A 19,551-nucleotide genomic window follows, 5' to 3' on the forward strand; every position below is an offset into this window, starting at 1 on the left:
AATTATCACCTGCAGACATTGTTTTTAAAAATATATTTATCCGACGTACCGCGTGCAAAGGGTGGATAAACCGTTTGGGGGGGAGGTGGGGGGGGGGGGGTGTGCAAAAATTGATCGACCAAACCGTCTTAATAAACAGGCTTATATTGAAGACTTTGTTAATCATTACTCCAATTATTATCATCGTCGTTTCACGTGTTTTGGTCGTATTATCTACAACGTCGGACTGCCATTAAATTTCGAACAATTCAGTCAAAGATTGATATTTTATACTTTTCCATATAAGATCTATTAAATAAAAAAAAAATACAATAAAACTTTGTTTCAAAATTCTGAAGTGTACCGAACCATGAACTCAACATGATTTAGCAAATTTTGACACACAATAATTGAAGTGACGTTGCCACGAAGCAAAAAACAATCAAAGTTTGTAAACCATGAGGAGAATTTGTCAGTTTATCACATCGAACAATGATTTACGTTAAATTTTTTTTTGTTTTTTTTTTTTTTTTTTTCAAATTTCAAGCAAACAAATTTAATTTTTAACATTACGCAACATTGCAATCACACTTAAGTGCGATAAGATTCCGTGATTGAACGGAACGGTTAAAGAGACGTTGAAAAAAATGTTCATATTATGCAATTTGTCACAGCGTCGGAGAAAAAAAGAAAAAATTAACATACGTACAATAACGGTAAGACAGCGGATTATAGTAAGTGACAAACACGCGCATTGGAATAGCCGCCGGGAGCTGATAGCGACGTTTCTGGTGCGATGGGTAAATGTGCTGGAGGGGGGTTGGAGGGGGGGGCGGTGAGGGGCGGAGGGAGAGGGGGGTGGGGGGAGGCTCTTATCGCGTTGAATATCGCACTTGTGTTCCGCACGCCGGCTAGTATCGGTTAAACAGGTGACAGAAGTGCCTAATAGCCAACCACGTTTGGTGCTATTTAGTTTCATCAGACTTTAGTGTACGTGCGCAGATGCGTGTATCCTACCTGCGATTTTCACGATTTTCACCCTCTCCTTCACATCGTATACCCACTCGCAGTGATAAACGAGATGTGAACCAAGGCACGAGACCGCTCTAATCCAACTGGTAATATCAACAGGGACGCGGTGCGGATGCGGTAATTATTTTCATATATTTTAACGAGAAATGTGTTGCAAAATTACACCTGGCGAGGTTCACAAATCCAGCTACAACGCGCTACTAGCCAGGATCGACAACATTCCGGATTATTGCATCCGAGTAAGGAAGAGAAAAGGCGTACGTGTAAGTAATGCCCGCTTGTATGTTCTCTAATATTTGCAGACATTTTGTGCGCAAAATATTTAGACATTTTTCCATGTGTGCGCGCGCGGTCATATCTTCAGATGTATCTTTCGCTTGCTCACTTCATTTAACTCGCACACGTCTGTTACCTAAATAATGCGAAGCCTTATATTTTATCTATATACCTGTAATGCCTAATTAAGAGCCGTCTTATACGACGTACGATGATTATTTTTACTGCTACTGATTGTGAGATGACGAAAAGAGTTGTTTAAATTCTCGTTTTTTTTTTCTCTTCTCTTTGACGCATTTCCATTTTCTTCTTTTCTCTTTTTAATCCCTGTCATACAGACTCGCTTTTGCGCCAACTTTACGGCTTGTGATTATAGACGTTCCTTATTCGCGGGCTACGCCATGAAATATACGAGAGAACGAAAAATAATTATTATACGTAGAAGGAAACAAATGTGATGAACTTTTAGAAAATTCCCTAAGTTTCCACATAAGGACAAGTTGGAACTGTGCTATCCATAGATTATGGCATCTTCTCAGAGCACGTATCATATTCTGTTCGATGCTGATTTGGAAACATTTTCGTGACTTCGTTAAGCCGCACGGAACGGTAGAGATAAGATTAATTTTTATCTTCATAAATGGTTACGATAAACATTTTCGGACACGAAGAGTTCGTGTAATAATAAAAATAATAATAATAAGAAAAAGAAGAAGAAAAAGAACAAAAACAACAACAACAAAACAAATCAACAATGATGATATCGGTATTGATACAATCAGCTCACAGATATAACTCGTTGACGCTGACGGCAAACACGAGCTTCTTTCTAAAAATCTCGGTGCATTCCTTATACCTGTATGTTTGACAAATCAAGGAAATCCAGATGCGATCAAAGTTTAATTACTGTCCGGAGAAATTATGTTTTTTTTTTAATACCGATGAAGAGGATAAATCCATGATGTGCAGAAAAAAAGTCGCAAAAACCGCGAAACACGTTTTAATTTCTTGTCGATAAGTTCTGTAATTAATGACTTACCCAGAAATTAGAGAAATGTAATGTTACCCGAGAGAACTTTCTTTTCGTTGGACTCCGAATCGTTCGTTGGTCCGAATAAGTATACATATTGTAATTTACCCAGTATTCGATTTTAGAGGAATAAAGCTGATGCTTACATAATAATTCCGACGATGGTTACAAAATTCGAACGCCGTTCAAAAGCAACGTCAAATGTGTAATGAGAAGAAGAAAATAAAAAAAAAAACCGTTTCCCCGGATTTCATCCGTTTGTATGAAATAACGGAGGCAACCTTCTACCGCAAAATCGGTAGGAATAAAATTACCCGTTTCACGATATTCTCGCAAATTTTTCACGCTAAAATATTTAATCACGAAAATAATCGACTAATCGCAAAATCGAAGTTTGTGTTTTAGATAATGTATCTGTGAGTACGGCGTCCAAATTTTGAATCAATCGCTTATGACGTAGTTATCTCACATCTAAAGATAGTAAAGTTTCGTTGAATATAAAAAAAAAAAAAATGTAATAATTTTTTTGATTATCAAATATCCATTTTTGTGGCTTTTTTCGGTGCATATTTTCTGCGAACGAAATTAAGTTACCTGCGAGAGTGAAGCGGCCTAATCAAACTTGATAAAAAAAAAAAAAAAAACAAATTAAAAACAACAGTTAGAAATTTTAGCGACGTTTTCTGCGATATAAGAACGCGCGCCTTCGCGTTAAATAACTATCGTCTTCGTCCCTGAATATAATGCGATTTGCATGCCAAGGTCAGGGTAATCGCCGTCTCTTCCGCGACTCCATTGACAACGACTTTCATTCATTGTAATCTCTGATACGGTATCGATGCGAGCGCTTTTGGAGGGGGGAATAAGAGCAGCGGGTGCGCGGCGCCGCATGGATTAGAAACGGAGACGAACGGATTCCGCGTGATTATGCACTCGTGAATTAGCGAGGCGGGCTTATTATCGAGGGAAGAAAGGCCAAGCGAAAATTGAAAAACGGCTCGATCATGCGCGGAGGATATTCTGGGTGAGAAGATACGCGTTTAAAATAATAAAAACTAAACACGAGGTGCATTTGTGCTTTGGTGTGAATGCAGAATAAAAGCGCTGACGTGAAAACGTCCTTACCGTGAATTATATCAGTTGCCAAGACTCGGATCCACCGAGAAGATAACAAGAGAGATTATTTCTTTTATTGCCGCGGTCCGCAATTCCATTTATTAGATGTGCAAACACAGGTAAACCGTGTGTATCGGGCAGAACAAGAGGGCTGAAAAATTCTTGCGAATAACGCGCGAAGAGATGTCAAAAATTACTTGCCATGCACAGTGAAGGTATTCGCATATTTTTCAAATTCCCTCGCAGACGTAATTCGTCCAATCTTAAGACAGCCCGTTAATTTTCACTTACAGACAAGATAATATAACCTCGATCGATTATAATAATTTCTCAATTCATTTCTTTGTACCGTTTCAGAGAGAAGAATATTGATCACTAAACCCAGGCTCTGCAAGAATGCTCCTGTACTGGCTGCTAGTGGTAAGTTTTACTAGAATAAGTAGACGAATAATAAAATACGACTAGGTGAAAAACAGTGCAAAAAATTAGTTACAAGTGCATTGCAAGTATATTTCACAATTCACGTATAAACGTTCAATCAATCATTTAACCGACCAGTATTAAGGATGTAGTCATGCTGACTGTTATATCTCTACACACGAGTTGCCTGATATATTACAATAATAATAAAAATAATAATAATAACAACAGCAATAACTAACGCTGAGAAGGGAACCATAAAAATAAAACACATCGCTGTTACCATGTTATTGTTCTTAGTAACGTCTTAATCACTTTTCTTTTTCCATATATTTATTTTTTTCCCCTCTGTCTCCCCCTCTCTCTCTCTCTCTCTCTCTCTCTCTCTCTCTCTTTGAGAAGTATACTGCAGGGGGCTCAATTATTATCGCGAAATAAACTTCGCTAATCTGTACACACGTCGTGGATATATATATTTATACAGACCGATATATGTATAGAATGTACTGGGTATAGAACAATTCTATGTATTTTATCGTCGGTATTTTTACTACAATATAGACAAGTAGGTACATGTACAATATGACGCGGCCTCTTGTAGGTCGGCACGTAGAATAATCTATCGTTCGAAACGTTCACGCATGCGGATAAAGGCGGGGCTGATTGACGACGTCGAGGTTTCGGTTTTAAAAAAATTCTGTCACTATTATTCGATCCGAAGTGGATGTCCCAATTTCGGTGAACTTAACGGTAGGTGATCGTTGCAATTGTTACGTGAATCTTTCAATCATATTACATACATTCGAAACGCGATAGTTTTTGTATCAATTTACGTGAATTGCGTATTGGTGCTTTGAAATTTGTCGCTGAAATATTCCGACGATATGAGGAATTAATTAATGCAAATATTCCAATGCCTGATCTCCCAAAAACGTGACCCGCAAACAATTTTCAATTCACTATAATTAGTATACGTATAGTGTTTATATAACAAAAACATTCTTGCAAGTGCTCAATCATTCGTTATATCGTATTATATTTGTAAAGTCTGAACAAATGAACTGTGGAAGTCGAAGAAAATTGCAGAACAAAGTTTTAAAAGCTGTGACTCATATGAGTCGAGCTTAATTTGATAACGGATTATCTCTTTAGCATGAAAAAATCAAGAAGCCGACAACCTTCAGCTATAAAACCCCAGTGATTAATAACGTCGCCAATTATATTAATGCATAATTTTTGCATAGTAGAAACGTGTCGTATATTCTTCAAAATTTTAAAAACTCACGCCAAATTTACCTGTCAACGAATTCACTAAGAATTAACGAAAATAAATCTTATCCTTAGGTTCTGATTCGACCTCAAGAATTTAATTTGCAAAATTGTTATGGGATATAATTCATAAGCTTATGTACTTTTTCGAAACAATACATTAACGTTGCCAAGAATTCACGTCAAGTGATTCGTGACGGATTCATTCTGGCAAAATTAATCCGATTTTTCTAAACTTACAATTAACAACCGAATTCCTTACATTTAAATTCTCAGTTTAAAATTTTTTCTATCCGCGATCAAAGGGAGAAGAGGTTTTTTTCTATAAGACTCAACGTTATTGCTTGGTGCTAAACTAAGAGGAAATTGGGGCAGCCGTCTTGCATCGGAAACTTTGCCAACTAAACAAACATAATGCGCGTTAGGCAGAAGGATGAAAAACGAACAATTGCTCATGGTTTGAAAATAATTTTCGAAGAAATCGCTTTCGTCAACGTGGCCGCCTTTCTCCGCTTGTAAAATATCTTTGTTGATGAAAACCCAGATTACGTTTCAAAGGTTGGACAGAACTAGCGGAGCATCGAAGATCAGGAGACTCTCTATCTCTAGGGTCTCGCGCCAAGTGCAGAGTGAAATTGGTACTTTACGGAAAAAGTGAGGGTGAAAAATACCGAGCGAATAGATAAAAAGAGAGTGAATTAATTTGAGGGAGAAGAGAAGTGCGGAGGAGGCTCTAGGCGATTGAGGAAAGCATAGAATCTACAGTGAAAATTTGTGCCAGGTATAAAGAAGCGTGTAAATGCCTGCGCCTGCTTACATTATTCAACACACTTACCTCCGCGCTGAAGCAGCCATGCCACGTCGGAGACCCGTTTCGATGATGAACAGCCGATTGGAAGATGACATGAGAGTACGTTCTCCACCGTATTAACAACCCCCGTTCAATCACCTCACGTTAATATCTGTCTAAAATTTATTTTCCAACGCTTAACATATTCGTCTCGAGCGTGCCGCCCGCACGTGGAAATTTTTTTCACTTTAATGCGATTGCTTGTTAGTCGCAAAAACAATCATCGCATTTACCTTTCATATTGGCAATACAGCGAGAGAAAAAATTTGGAAATTTTTATCCCGCGTGCCTACATAATTTTGTTAAGAAAATGATATTTCTCCAAAGCTTCTGAAGTATTACAAAGAAAACGAGACAAAAATTTTCGCTATTCTTTATTCTGAACCCGATTTCGGGATTTCGAGGGTTTCAACCGTCGTTGGTGAGGGGAAATTATATCCTCAAAGTACACGATAAGACTTGGCAGATTTAGCAAATCACTGCGCATGCGCGAGCTTTGTCGTATTTTCACGCAGGCTGGTCACCTTAAGCTTCGGCTGTCAAACGCGACTTACGGAGATTATGTAGTACGACGAGAATTCTTTCAGGTTAAACGGATCTCAAATAGTTGATGTAGCGGTTTCGGAAAGCTTGGTAAACTTTTATTGTCAACCGACGGATGACCGATGACTGTTACGAGTCATTGTAACGATATTATTTAAATTTGCCACTTGGCGCGCGACAGTTTGACATCACATTCCCATTTCCGAGTAACTTGGCGCCCCTGTCTTGCAGACGAAAATATTTCCGCGGTACGATCTCGCTGACCAACAGAATTCGATTGTTGTACGCATGCGCAGTCGATCGATCAGCCTGCTAAGTTTCACCGTGTTCTTTCCGCATGCGTGTATCCTAGAAAATTTCACAAAATCGGAAAATTTTCATCCCTTTAATTTGAAACCTTTCGTATCTTGTTAGAATGATTAAGTCCAAAAACATTGTGAAAAATTTTTCCACGCAGTGTTCGCAGATTGAAGAGCTGAATTAATCGCAACACTAATCGATCGATGAATAGATAAAACAGCGTTACCTCACCGTTAACTAAAGATGTATCTATAAAGACTGCTAGCACTGAGTTGTTTTTCGTAATCGTTTGTCTAATCTGGGCGGGTTTTGGGCTAATTATACTGCCCTGTAAGGTAAGTGTCCCAGTTATTTACCCGGTCCCAATTATTGACCATTTTTGGTTGTATATGGTTGATCCTTCGCTCTAAAATTACCAAAAAATCAATCTGTAGTGTCTAACCCTGAAGCAATTCGTTTTGATCAGGGAGAAATTCGCACTTTGTGGCGTAAGATTATAATTTTGGAAAATAAAAGGGTCAATAATTGCGTTTAAACGTGTCAATAACTGGTATACTTACCTTAGTTATCGACTCATCTTACGGGATCCCAATGTAAAATCGAGTTAGGACAATAGAACGCTGCAATTTTTGCCTCCGTCTTTCAGCCCCCTTACCCTCACCGTAAAATCCACAACCCCATCAGTCACATATTTTTCCACTCCATATTTTGGCCTAAGTTATGTTACTCCGGGGGTTTTTGGGGTCGCTTATGACGAATCTGAGGTCGGAATTTGATAATTTCTAAATACAAGATAGCATATCCAATATGGCGGATGTAAAATCAAAAAAAAAACTATCGAAATTCGATGATTTTTACCGAAACTTTTTGCTCGGGGGTTCGCAAAGTCATGCGAAGTAACCGAGATAGTTTAAAGGTGTAAATAAGCTGTGATAAGGCTAAACCATGAAAATTTTTGAGGCTGAACGCTGAGCATTCCACTGTGACTGAAAGGGATAAGGCTAGCAGTCTTTATTTAAGAATCTCAGGGCTGATGGAAGTTACCCGTCTCGTATAATTACCCTAGATTCTTCTTATTGCTAACTTCATTTTTTATAGACCTAGCTTCTGCTTATTCAAGAATTTCGACACCACGAACCTTACGTGCCTGCGGTTAATTCAGCTAGTCAATAAATCATATCAACAATATCATTAGGTGCGATTTCATAATTGGAGCACCGCATACGCGTAGGCGACTTGAGCATGTAGTAGTCTGTTGTTCGTTAGTCGTTGTAGCACAAACGCACTGATCCGCTTCCATGTAAATAATATGTAGTTTTTGGCGAACGGTTATAAAGTTCGATTGGAAATCGGAGTTGAATTGTGGATGTACGTGCAGGTAGACCTCACCGCATTTGTCCATGCTTAGTAAGCACCGCAATAATTCGATAAAGTTATGCATAGTCAACAGAAAGACAAAATTGTTTTTTGCTCATGGAAGACTCAGAAATTTATACAGCCATTTATTTTTCTAACTGTAATTTGAGTGAAGGTGCAGAACGTACACGAGGACTCGAATCGTGATCTGGTTGTTTCGAAAGAATCACTCCTCTCGATTCACGTCGCACATATCTTACACGTCACACCTCTTGGTCATCCCGTCCTTCGCCCTAGAATGCAAGATTGCAAGAAGGATCGAAAGACAAAATCGTGACTTTTGTGTGGAAAATTACACAATACTAAATTGCGGGATTCATTGTGTGCCCATAGATGAAAGTAACTGATGGTGTAATGATCCTGATCCTCAACAATATCTCATTATTATTTTAAACGGTTTGTTCATACAGAAGATATTATATATTAAACGCGTCGTCGACTGTGTGTGTATTAGAGTGGTCCTTAATATGGTTGTGATCAATTTTTGTTACTCTCATCGACAAAATGTTTCGAAATATATATATATTTTTTTTTTAATTCAGCGAATTCCCCAAACTCCTATATCAATTCTAAATTCTGCCCAAAAAACTTGGACTTTTTTTCGTATCTATGTCTTGTGTAAAAATATTTGTGGTAAATTTCTTATCCGTATAGCCGTAGAGATTCGATTAAAATTTTAGCGATTATAGAAAAAGTATTAGCCGCGAAGTGTGAAAAAAATTTGAGGTTTAAATGGAAAAATTCTAGGGTTTCAAAGTAAAGTTTTGTTTCCAAAAATCTGTTAGATTTTCAACGAATGGCTGTAGGTAAGAAATATACCATGTATAAAATTTTTTGACTTGACGCAACGATAGGAAAAAAAATTGTTATACGAATGGGCGACTTCAAGGGCTTCGCAGTGGCAGGATTGAATTAGGGGCCTTTAGTTTTAGCAAAATATTCTATAAAAAATTATTCCGAGAACGGCCATATTAAGGACCGTCCTAGTGTGTATATTTTCAGAAACATTAAAAATGCGAGGATCAGAAGCTACGTTGGCATCCCGTGAAGGATTATACCAGCCAAGACAGATGGACGACAGTATCATCCCGTATGACCTCAAAGTACGTCAAAAGAAAAAAAAAAAAAGACATAAGAACGACCTCGTAGTTGCTGAAGCTGAAATAGCAAAAAAAGGCAAATCTTAACTTTTTGTCTCGAATTCAAAGGTTTAAAAAAAAAAGAGATAGAGAAAGAGATGGAACCCACAGCTTGTTTTTCTGAACTTGCAATTGTCACGCACTTGATAATTACTTTATGAATTGTGCGCTCGCACCTGTTGATCAGCTTTTTGCAAGCTCTGTGTAACACGCTTAATGTATACTGCTGGAAGCTTGGCAAATACATGTATGCATGTGAAAATTAAGTACACAAGAACGAAAGAGTCCCGTGTGTGTATAACCGTTCTAACGAAGCGTTTCAACAAATTGTTACCTGCATGAAACGTACACGCAAATAACGCTCGCTTATCTAATCAGAACGATATTCCGAAAAATGTGAAAGGTTGTCGCTACAAAAGTTTCACCTCTACTCTGGTTTGTCATTCCTCAACTTTTATCCCGTGTTATGATACCTTGCCTAGCCTTGCCTGCACTTATTGACTCAATGCAAATATTTATGTATCACAACGGGTGTGTATTTACATGCATACTATCCTTGCAATAATTTATTTTCATCGGTTCACCGCTCTCACGGCTTACTCATTACGGAACGACGATATTCCCAATCGGTATAAGCTGGTCTGCCTGCACGTCTGCATCTCTGAAATGCGACACTTTCGTCGACATTCGGTGTATTATTGGTGTCAGTGTAATATTCAGACGTAACTTTTGTGTCACCGTTGAGATGGAATTCTTCTCCTCTCTTTATTTCTTTCCTTTTCTTTTGCGAAAAACACACGCGAACTGCTGACATTCGGTAACAATAACTTGGCGTAAGTCTCTCGATGATGCGCCTGCGGTAGAATGCATAAAAATTCATTTGTTCAATGTAATGTATAGAACATGTAGCATGGACAGCACATTCTGATTTGGCAGTTTCGTTGTTCTCTTCTACGTATGTACAATGCACTGATTTTCGGAACGTTTTGCACGAAGCCGATCAGCTGGGATTTTTATTTATTTATTTATTTTTTTTTGGAATTTATGATGCAGGTGAGCCTCGAGAAATTTCGTGAAACTCACCGCAAATAGGCAACCGCAGATACATTTTGTATTCCTGCGTATTCAAAATGTACTTACGATTGCCTACTTTCTGGCGGTGAGTGTCGAATTTTACAAAAGACCCCGGTTATGTAATTGTTTCCAGGTTAAAAATTCGTGCTAAATTTTATAAAAAAAAAAATACGTATTGTATTTCCGTTCCTTGTGTCAAATTTTTTCACATTATGTGCAGGCTTGAAAAGTACTCTATATTTATTGACAAATTCTAAATTTCAGAAATATCGATCACTGAAGTATTTTTAAAAAAATTGACATTTACGAAATTGAAAATTTCTCAAACAAATCCCTCTCGAATTCTATAAAATTCGATCCAATGTTACTGCGACTGCAGAAACTAACGATATGTAACAAATTATTGATAAGAAAATCTTGTTAAAATTTTCCATTTTGTACAACTCGATGAATGTCACTGCACAGTAGTAAGGCCCCTTTCGAATGACACTTCGACATTACGAGGCCCATCGACACACAGAATCAAAACAATATATTGGTAACGTGACTGATCAGGCTGACGTTAAATGTACCGTGCCCCGTATCAGTAATCACGCAATTACCCGTTTCACAAAGTTGTGCAACAGCCCAAGCTTGTGAAAAATCTAGGCGTTGCGTTGCCTATCACCTGCCATCGCTTATTCCGTAATTAACAATTAACAAAAATGAAATTGAAGGAGGCCGACTGCTCGGGTCGAGCTCTGGCTACTCTCGTCGTCGCCTGGGTCGGTGCAGCCTTGGTGGCCTCGGTGCTCCTTAAATGGACACACATGTGGGTGGCCCTCGCTGTTCTGACCCTGCTTTTCCTCGCCGCTTGCGGCTATGCAGCTTGCGACGCCCGAAGGACCCACGAACGGGCCTTGGCAAGGGAGGAACAACGGCAACTCGAACGACGCCGCCGGAGGGAACAGCAACTGGAGTCCGTCGGCGGGGGGATCGACAATTATCCAGAGGTAGGTGCGATACGCCGAGACATCGACGTATCCAGACATTTTTTATCGCATCTGCGTGAAAAGTGGGGCTTTGCGTGGCAGTTTAGCGAGATGTAATTGTAGGCAATTGCATCTCAGTGTTGCAAAGATAGGTTCGCGCATGCGCAGTTTACGATTGGTTCACTTTCGTTCCTAGGAAGATCGCTTTTGTCCCTAGGGAGAGGAAATTGACCACTCGCGTGCCGTAAAACTACAACGCAAAACTACATCACTTTTAATTCACTCGTTAGAAAGACTGTAGTAATATTCTATTGTCATCTCAAGGGTGGTGGTCACTCTTTCCGTATAAATGGCAGCTATTCAAAGTTGACTTAAGAATTGAGTACGAAAGACTGACCACCCCTCAAAGACTTTATACCAAAAACATTTATCGTTCGTCGCCACTGCAAAATCTTTGACTCACTGACCAAAGGTTTTACATACTTCGCACCCCAGCCACAAGGGTGGAACAACTAAAAAATTGGGATATATCAGTAGGAGCAAATAACTGTGAGTGACGGATAATTTTTCAACTACAGAAATGTCACTTTTCAAGCTTATAGGTTCGACGTTTGCAAATTCAAATATGGTCTCAACTCAAAAATGCCAATTTTTGAGTTGTGTCACTCTTGTCGCCGGGGTGCGACTTGTTTTTAATACTGTACACCTATATCATGGTTGAATTAATAACAGAAACGTATACTTTACAGAAAATTTTGAGCGAAACTTTTTAATAATTAATTGTATAAAATTCAAGTTTTTAAACGGTCAAAGCTGATCAAACATTTCCGTGCCATTTGTGGCCAGCCTTCATTCGTGTGCAAGTGATGTGGACATGAATGGATCAATGAATAGCCAGCCGCGGGACTAATTAGGTCTCAAAAACGCTACGACTACTCTGCATTCATTTTCTCTGCTGCGGTCGATTTATCGTTTATTTGTCCGATATAATGCAGTAAATACACATCAATTTCAAAGTTAAATGTGATATGATCAATTTTGTCAAAAGTAGTACAATTGATTATGTTGTTTGAAATATAAATTATAAGTTTTTCATTAATTCTATGGACAAATTTAAAAGACGCGTTTGTGTTTCTATCTTTCATTTGTAATATAGATAGTTAAACCGTATCTCACGATTCCACGACATTGTGTTATCAAAGATTATATTTATACTAAGTTTTTTCTCCAAAGATCGTATACATACAAAAGTAGGCAAAAAAAAAAAACCCGAATCATCGAGACAAAACAATGTCTTTGAACTTGACAAGTTAAAGTCATTATAATTAACAATTTGGAGCAGCTTTAACCGAGATGATATTTCAGAAGTTTATTTGAGTACACATCCCTCTGGTTAAGAATGAAAGTTCAGTCTGTGACATTAGTTTGCTTTTCTTTTTCCGCCTTTTCTTTTGTTGTAGCATCCACGAAATACTTACTTCTGTTTGCTCAACTTACGATTGCACAAGTCTGCATCAATAAAGCCAATGGAAAATGTTTCAAATTTCTAAATATACTTATTACAACCATTCTCGTTAGCAGATATTTTATAGCTTCCAATACTAATTTTATTGGCGCATGAACGGGTTAAATGGGTGATCGGGTACATATCCCCTACTTATTTTTGTTCTTGCAAATGCAATTAATTGCATTCAAATACTTGTGAGCAATAGTTTTCTAGTTATAAATAGCTTATAACTTTCAACCTTTATAATTTTTGACCATTCTAAACCCGACTCAATCGGACAGAATGCATTTTTCATTATTAGCCATGAGAATTATCTTCCAATTCGTTTCATTCGAATATCTCAACATGCGAAACTGCAAAACTACCACTGGAGATACCCAACTTTGGGGATTGATTTCATCGCTTTAAACCGTTTACGCGCCAATAAAAAAAAGACGTGTCACTTAGATTTCGATGAAGAATAATATATCCTAAAATGAACAAAATCTGCACGGGACACCTCGAGACCTTTCCTTGTCAGTCCGTCCATTTATCCGAATTACCCGGATACTCTAACGATTCGGATACTCGAATTATCCAGTTTTGAAGTTTCATATCTGACGAATCGAAGTAATTGATCGGATATCCGAATATCCGAATAACTCGGATCCACGATTAAGCACTACCTCCTACGGACATATCAAATAATCATTTTCTCGGAATTGGAATATTTTATTTCATTGTGTCCCAAGAAGAAATGGCGAAACTTAGCAGGCTCAGTGACTGCGCATGTGTAAAATAATTGAACTCTATCGGTCGGCAAGATGAAGGATCGTACAGTATCAATATTTCCTTCGCAAGGCAGGGGTACCACCAGATACTCGAAATGGAGAATGAGATGTTAAATTTCTCCAAAGATGTCAAAATAATGCCGTTACGTTGACTCGCAGCAGTCATCAGTCAGTTGAAAATAAATGTTTCCTCAGCCATCCCGAATCGCTAGAACAACTATTTGAGATTTATATAGCTTAAAAATTTTGCATAGGTTAAATAACTTTCACAAGTCTCGTTTGACAGCTGTGGCTTAAGGTGGCAGACCTGCATGAAAATTTTCCAAAGCTCACACATGCGCAGTCGGAGGCTCGACCTGCTTAGATTTAAATGTTTTCCTCTCGCCTCTCGATACAATATCCCGACATTTCCTGAGATGGCTCGGCTCCAAAAGCCCGCTGGCGGGAAGTTACGGAGAGACTACCGCATACGAACTCGAAGAGCATACCCACCATCGGAGCATCTCTACCACCATTTAATATCTCTCGATCATTATTTGTCACAGATAATAAACCCGCCGGAATACCAAACGTACTGGGTATCGGACCTGCCACCCTCGTACAACATGGCGGTGAATACGACGGGCAGCGTCGGCGGAGCAACAACGGGACCGGAAGTTGATACCGAGGCGCAGTCGATCACAGCACCGAGGCTGTCGAACCCGCCGCCATACGCTGTCGCGATACAGGCAGAGCCGCTGCTTCTGCCGATCCAAAATGCACTCCAGAGCGGGATGTGCGGGGGGGGAATCCAGCCATCGGTACACGGGGGGTCCCAAAATTCGGGCCCCCAAACGGCACAGGAAGGCGGGCAGACCAGCTCACACAGCGGGAATTCCGGCCTCCAAAACAACCAAAGCATGAATACGGCCCCCCGGTTTCTGGCGCCTCCACCCCCGGTCGTCGGGGACGAAGACAAGGTCGGCGAGGGGCCCGAGAGTGGGCAGAACACGGGCAGCGTAGCTCAGACACGAACCCAGTATCTGGCGTCCATCATAAACTCAACCTTCGGCAGGACCAGGAGGGTCAACAACGGAGACCAGAATATTTCCCTGGGAAACGGGCAGACCGAGAGCCAAAACAATCGTAACAATATTAACAATAACAACAACGTCACCGGACAACCACCCCAATACCCTGCACGGCTATCAGGTAGTTTCTCCAGTAATGTCGTTGACTCGACATAGTATTTTTCAGTAGCAAAAGACGGAAGGAGGCGCAAAAAACTTAAAGATTTTTTGTTTATTACAAATTATGTGGTGAAAGATATTTCGTTGAATTTAAAAAAAAAAATCTAACATTTTTTAGGAAACTTGAAAGACGATCGTAGTTTTTGAATAGAATTTTTCGTAGAATTTTGTGATTCTTCTTACGATCAGATGGATTTTCATGCCTCGGTTCAACTAGTATGTATTCGGAAAATCGGGGAAATATCGTGATAGGGGTCTGGCAAACTTGGAAGTCAGGGAAATTCAATATGCCAAACGAATCGCTGTGTAACAAATAGTTTTGTTTTTAGACTGATGACACGAACAACACGTCTTCAATCGCCGTGCACAGTCGATTCCCGGGTACGGGGTTGCCGAGAAATTGAAGCAGGATTGTTTAATTGGACCTCACGAGTTTTTAAATAATATGTATAAATACTACATACCTGCAACATGGACGTCGGAAAGTGGATATTTATAGGCATTCAGTTGCAAGTAAGCGGATAAATGCGACTATATGTAACTGAATTCAAGAGTCACCGAGTTCCTTCATTCGCGCAATGTTTACACTATAATCGGTATACATCTTTGCGTTAAAGTATTTTTTAAACTTGTTTAAGCCCTAAACGTAAGATATCGTATGAACGAGACTTATGTAAATAATAACTCTTGATACATATACTATAACAAAGAAGAGAGAAACAAATTTAATGTCTCGTCAAAAATATATATTCATATGTGCAATTTTTCAATCAACCATTTAGATTTTTATACACTTACCTAAGTCACCATCGATTACCTGCTGTGCCTTAAAATAAATCTCATTTACATTAAGGACGCCCCGGCAAGAAAAATTGTATTACGTCTATATTACTAGAAATTTTCAATTTATAAACTTCAAGGGAATAGCTTTATTTCAGACCTGTGATCGTTATTGGACGAGAATACATGTAATGTTCCTTGATTCACTTTTTCCTCGTATGCCTATCTTAGCCATAACAGCTTTGATGAAGGCATAATTTCCTACGAAACTTCTATTGATTTAATAAAAACAATAATTCTATAATTAATTTCATAGAACAATGATAGTAAAATTTTCAAAATAGATCTTCTTGTGCTTAAAACCTTGTTCACATGGTTTTTACCAAATATTGCCGTTTTGAGTTAAGAAGATTATCCTGGTAACAATACGAATAAAATGAACCAACGTCTTAGAAATTTGACTAGTTTAAATTTACTCCGTATATTTGTGTAATATTTAGTTGCCCTATAACTGGTGATTGGCTACGTGCATAAAATCGATATTTATAAACTTGTTTATTGAAATCACGTGCTATTTAAGACTATAGGTAATGACAACACGCGATAGATGATTATAAATGTATCCCATTGTTTATGCTCAATTTTTTAAAACAAACATGAACTTATAATTCACTTGAGACTGGTACTGTTGTTATCATTATTGTTCTAATAACGATTCTTTAGTTTACTCAAACTTTTATTTTTTTACCAGCAATTCGAAAAAATAACGGAAAAGGTGATAATGTTATTTCCACAAAATCGATGATGTGTATTTCATTATCATATCGAAGCTTCCACAATAAACCATTACACAGTGGCTTAACGAGTATCAAATAATCTTAAATGAACTTTTCATTATAGTAGTTAGGTAAGTATTATTATATTTATTTCATCTAAGCATTATCCCTCATTTCTTCTCCTTATCTTGTTTATCCTTGTTTTGTTGCAAGGAACCGACTGCCTGACGAACTGCCTCCGACTGTGGATCGACTCCGGGTAAATTTTCAAGTACGGATTGCAAAAACGCTGGATCCGACATTACTGCTGCATAATCCTCTTCCACATCCATGGCCTCGTCCTTTCCTGTTTCAGGCTCCTCTGAAAATATTCGCATATTGAATAACATTTTCTTCTCCGTCATTCGTCACTTTTAAAAACAAAATAAAACTTTAACAGTGCAAAATATTTCTCGCCGAATTCGAATGAACAAAATATGAAATGACTTGAAAAAGAACCGCGTAGTAAGCGCCCAAACAATGCAATGCTCACGTTGATCCTGCATCGACATTTGCATGGCAAAAGCAATCTGCTCCTCCTCACTCATGTGCGCGAAGTCGGGAACGTTTCCTGTAGTCGTTACAACGGCTTCTGCCGGTGAGCTTGTATCTTCGGCCCCTTCAAGGGACATGGCCAAGGCGCGTTTGAGCATCGCTTCCTCGTTAGGAGCCTCTTTGATGGTCTCTGGCTGCTTAGCAGGTGTGTCAGTCGCCTGAGCTCGCCGAGCCTCGTCCTCCTGCCTCTGTCGCTGCTCCTCCATAGATACACGAAGTGCCTGATACCAGAAAATAAGGTGGATAACGAATGAACTAAAAAAATCCATTTTTGATTGTAGCTTCTAACGCGTACCAACGCCAGTTCAGGATCTTCGTTGGGGTCCACACCAAATTCGAATGCTGCACCGCCCATCCCAGCTGCCCCCATTCCATCCTCTCCCTGGATTATTGGTGAGGATATCAAAGCGTCTGAGAGGTGGGGTCCAGGTGGAACGGTTACCAAGTGACTGCCAGTGCCGTCCTTGCCGTTCAAAGCATTTATGAACGAAGTCAAGACCTCGTTGTTGATCGTTTCTTCGCCAAAGCTTATTATGTCTACGTTCACTTTCTCTTTTTTTAAACGCTTGGCAAGCTTTACTAACTCCTTTTCATCCAACTGAATTGGACTTCCGACAAATGCGACTATTCGCATTTTATGGTTCTTTCCTTGGCGATGCTTCAGAGCCAGCTAAAAAATGGTATATAAACTTGAGGCCAAGAAATTGGGCTATTTTGTAAGTACAATAATTCAGTAAAATACTTTTTTTTCACAATGATTTTGTGAGAATTACTTTTGCAAATGGCTAGACTTGTGTGTTGGAATTGCGTTATATGCAAACTGCAGAAAATACTCTATTTAGGTTCTCAACTAGTGGAGCATTATCCTATTATTTTTTCATATCCATAAGATAAGAAAAAATATGGAATAAATCTATGTTTTTCAAGTGGCAAAAAACACAATCTGAAAGAATAGCTTACATGAGCAATTCTGATGCCAGTGATCAGACTCAAGTTTCCATTAGGCTGTACTTGATGAAGTTTGGATAGAATACGTCCCACATCGCTGGTCAGCGTGGCTAATACTTCAACACTAGACAAAAGCAAACCAAGAAATTTTGTAGGAAAGGCAGATAATCAATGGATGATGAGGAATAAAACAAGGATAAATATTTTTTCTGACTTGCACTTTACTTACTTAGCAAGAGTTATAAGTCCTACGTTGTTTTCAGGGTTGGATCGGGTCTTGGAATGGCATACTAAGTTGACGGCATCTTGCTGAGCCTGCAAGCGGGTCGGAAGAAAATCTCCATTTCTCATGTAGTCGCTGTTGTCGACACTGGAAAGAATATATCACCGATATTAAATATAAAATCAATAAGTCAAGTCGCAAATTTTTCGCAAACTGTGAAGTACTCTTGTATAAAAATGAAGAATGACCAGATAAAACTAAAGATGTGACAATGGGTTACAGCTGTATCGGGTTGTTGGGACATGATTCTTCAAATTTAATTAATCTGGGTTTTCATCCACTTCAAATAATGAAAATCCCTGAAAGTAGTTCAATGAATGCTAGCCAAATAAACTGCAGGAAAAGTGTGTATATCCTATTCTATTGTATTTACATATCATTTCATCTTGCTGATTGGTTGCTTTCTTACTTAATGTCACAGTTGTTTGTACAAAGTAAATAAAATTTGATTCACATCTACTCATCGCTGTCGAGATGAGATAAAAATAACGGATCAAGAAAAGTGTTGAAACCAATAGACGACTGTAAATTAGGCCAAAGTCACGCCTGGTCAAATTGTTCGTTTGAGAGAATAAGATAACCTAAAAAGGTAGATTGGTGAGGAAAAAAATGGATCAGTGGGATCTCCGAATAAATTGCAGCGCGGTTGATTGTAGGGTAAAAATTTGTAAGAATTTGCGTGAAGTCATAGAAGGGTGAATTGCAGAAGCCTTTTATATACGGCGACACGAAGCCGTTCAACTTTGCATTGTCACTCCGAAAAACACCGAACGAACAACGCGCCGCTCATCCGACTTATAAGCTCAATTTGAACATAATGCACATTTTCAAAACCGGTGTCCAACTAGTTTTCAAAGGTGTCAATCAAACCCCATCAGATATTTCGGTAGTTATCCTTAATTCGTTAATATTTGGCCGCTCACCATATCATCGTACTTTCAAGCACCATCTTGAATATACTGGTCCGTATTCCAACGTTCCCGTTGTTATACAGCGATCTGCATTACTTGCGCTAATATAAAATATAGGTATATTCAGTGATTGACACTGCTGTAGCATCCGACCTTAGAACATGTACGACTGGTAGCTACCCATGCCATCAACCTCGTGAAAACTGTGGCCGTAGTAATAAGAGAAAGAGATATGTATTCCCGGGCTACCCAGAATGTTCCATCTCACTCACTCTGGATGTGATCGGCTGATTGTGAGAGGAAACGTATCGGCCTACCAGGTTGTGGAGCGAGAGAAA

General features: G+C 38.9%; 2 protein-coding genes across 18 annotated transcripts; one reads left to right on the top strand and one right to left on the bottom strand.

The window, feature by feature from the left end:
- Positions 1–884: 884 nt before the first annotated feature.
- Positions 885–16,749, top strand: LOC124214079 (uncharacterized). Of its 16 annotated transcripts, none has more exons than XM_046616063.1 (6): positions 885–1,274; positions 3,791–3,853; positions 5,681–6,032; positions 11,161–11,436; positions 14,238–14,883; positions 15,251–16,749. In XM_046616063.1, exons 3-6 carry the CDS (start codon positions 5,922–5,924, stop codon positions 15,253–15,255), a joined length of 1,038 nt encoding a protein of 345 aa, XP_046472019.1. In that variant the 5' UTR covers positions 885–1,274; positions 3,791–3,853; positions 5,681–5,921; the 3' UTR covers positions 15,256–16,749. The 16 variants fall into 16 exon arrangements, with proteins under 16 accessions (XP_046472019.1, XP_046472021.1, XP_046472023.1 ...); XM_046616065.1 differs by lacking the exon at positions 5,681–6,032 and adding an exon at positions 9,219–9,334; XM_046616067.1 differs by lacking the exon at positions 5,681–6,032 and adding an exon at positions 9,234–9,334.
- On the bottom strand, positions 16,486–19,336 carry Rpn10 (regulatory particle non-ATPase 10). Of its 2 annotated transcripts, none has more exons than XM_046616057.2 (6): positions 19,226–19,336; positions 18,249–18,389; positions 18,032–18,143; positions 17,367–17,741; positions 17,010–17,292; positions 16,486–16,838 (listed from the first exon to the last, which is right to left on the bottom strand). In XM_046616057.2, the coding sequence occupies exons 1-6, from the start codon at positions 19,249–19,251 to the stop codon at positions 16,648–16,650; spliced, it is 1,128 nt and encodes a 375-aa protein (XP_046472013.1). In that variant the 5' UTR covers positions 19,252–19,336; the 3' UTR covers positions 16,486–16,647. The 2 variants fall into 2 exon arrangements, with proteins under 2 accessions (XP_046472013.1, XP_046472012.1); XM_046616056.1 differs by lacking the exon at positions 19,226–19,336 and adding an exon at positions 18,491–18,561.
- Positions 19,337–19,551: the final 215 nt, after the last annotated feature.

Source organism: Neodiprion pinetum, chromosome 3 (genome assembly GCF_021155775.2).
Source record: "Neodiprion pinetum isolate iyNeoPine1 chromosome 3, iyNeoPine1.2, whole genome shotgun sequence".
Taxonomy (NCBI): domain Eukaryota; kingdom Metazoa; phylum Arthropoda; class Insecta; order Hymenoptera; family Diprionidae; genus Neodiprion; species Neodiprion pinetum.

What these genes read in the sequence shown, in the direction of transcription:
- LOC124214079 (XM_046616058.2), top strand. Translation starts at nt 4,495, where the DNA reads ATGCGGATAAAGGCGGGGCTGATTGACGACGTCGAGGTTTCGGTTTTA. An exon ending in CAATTTCGGTGAACTTAACG is followed by an intron (nt 4,604 to 9,233) that starts GTAGGTGATCGT and finishes GTATATTTTCAG; the next exon opens with AAACATTAAAAATGCGAGGA. An exon ending in TCATCCCGTATGACCTCAAA is followed by an intron (nt 9,335 to 11,160) that starts GTACGTCAAAAG and finishes ATGAAATTGAAG; the next exon opens with GAGGCCGACTGCTCGGGTCG.
- Rpn10 (XM_046616056.1), bottom strand. Translation starts at nt 18,546, where the DNA reads ATGTCCCAACAACCCGATACAGCTGTAACCCATTGTCACATCTTTAGT. An exon ending in GGACTTATAACTCTTGCTAA is followed by an intron (nt 18,144 to 18,248) that starts GTAAGTAAAGTG and finishes GCTTTTGTCTAG; the next exon opens with TGTTGAAGTATTAGCCACGC. An exon ending in AAGATCCTGAACTGGCGTTG is followed by an intron (nt 17,293 to 17,366) that starts GTACGCGTTAGA and finishes TTCTGGTATCAG; the next exon opens with GCACTTCGTGTATCTATGGA.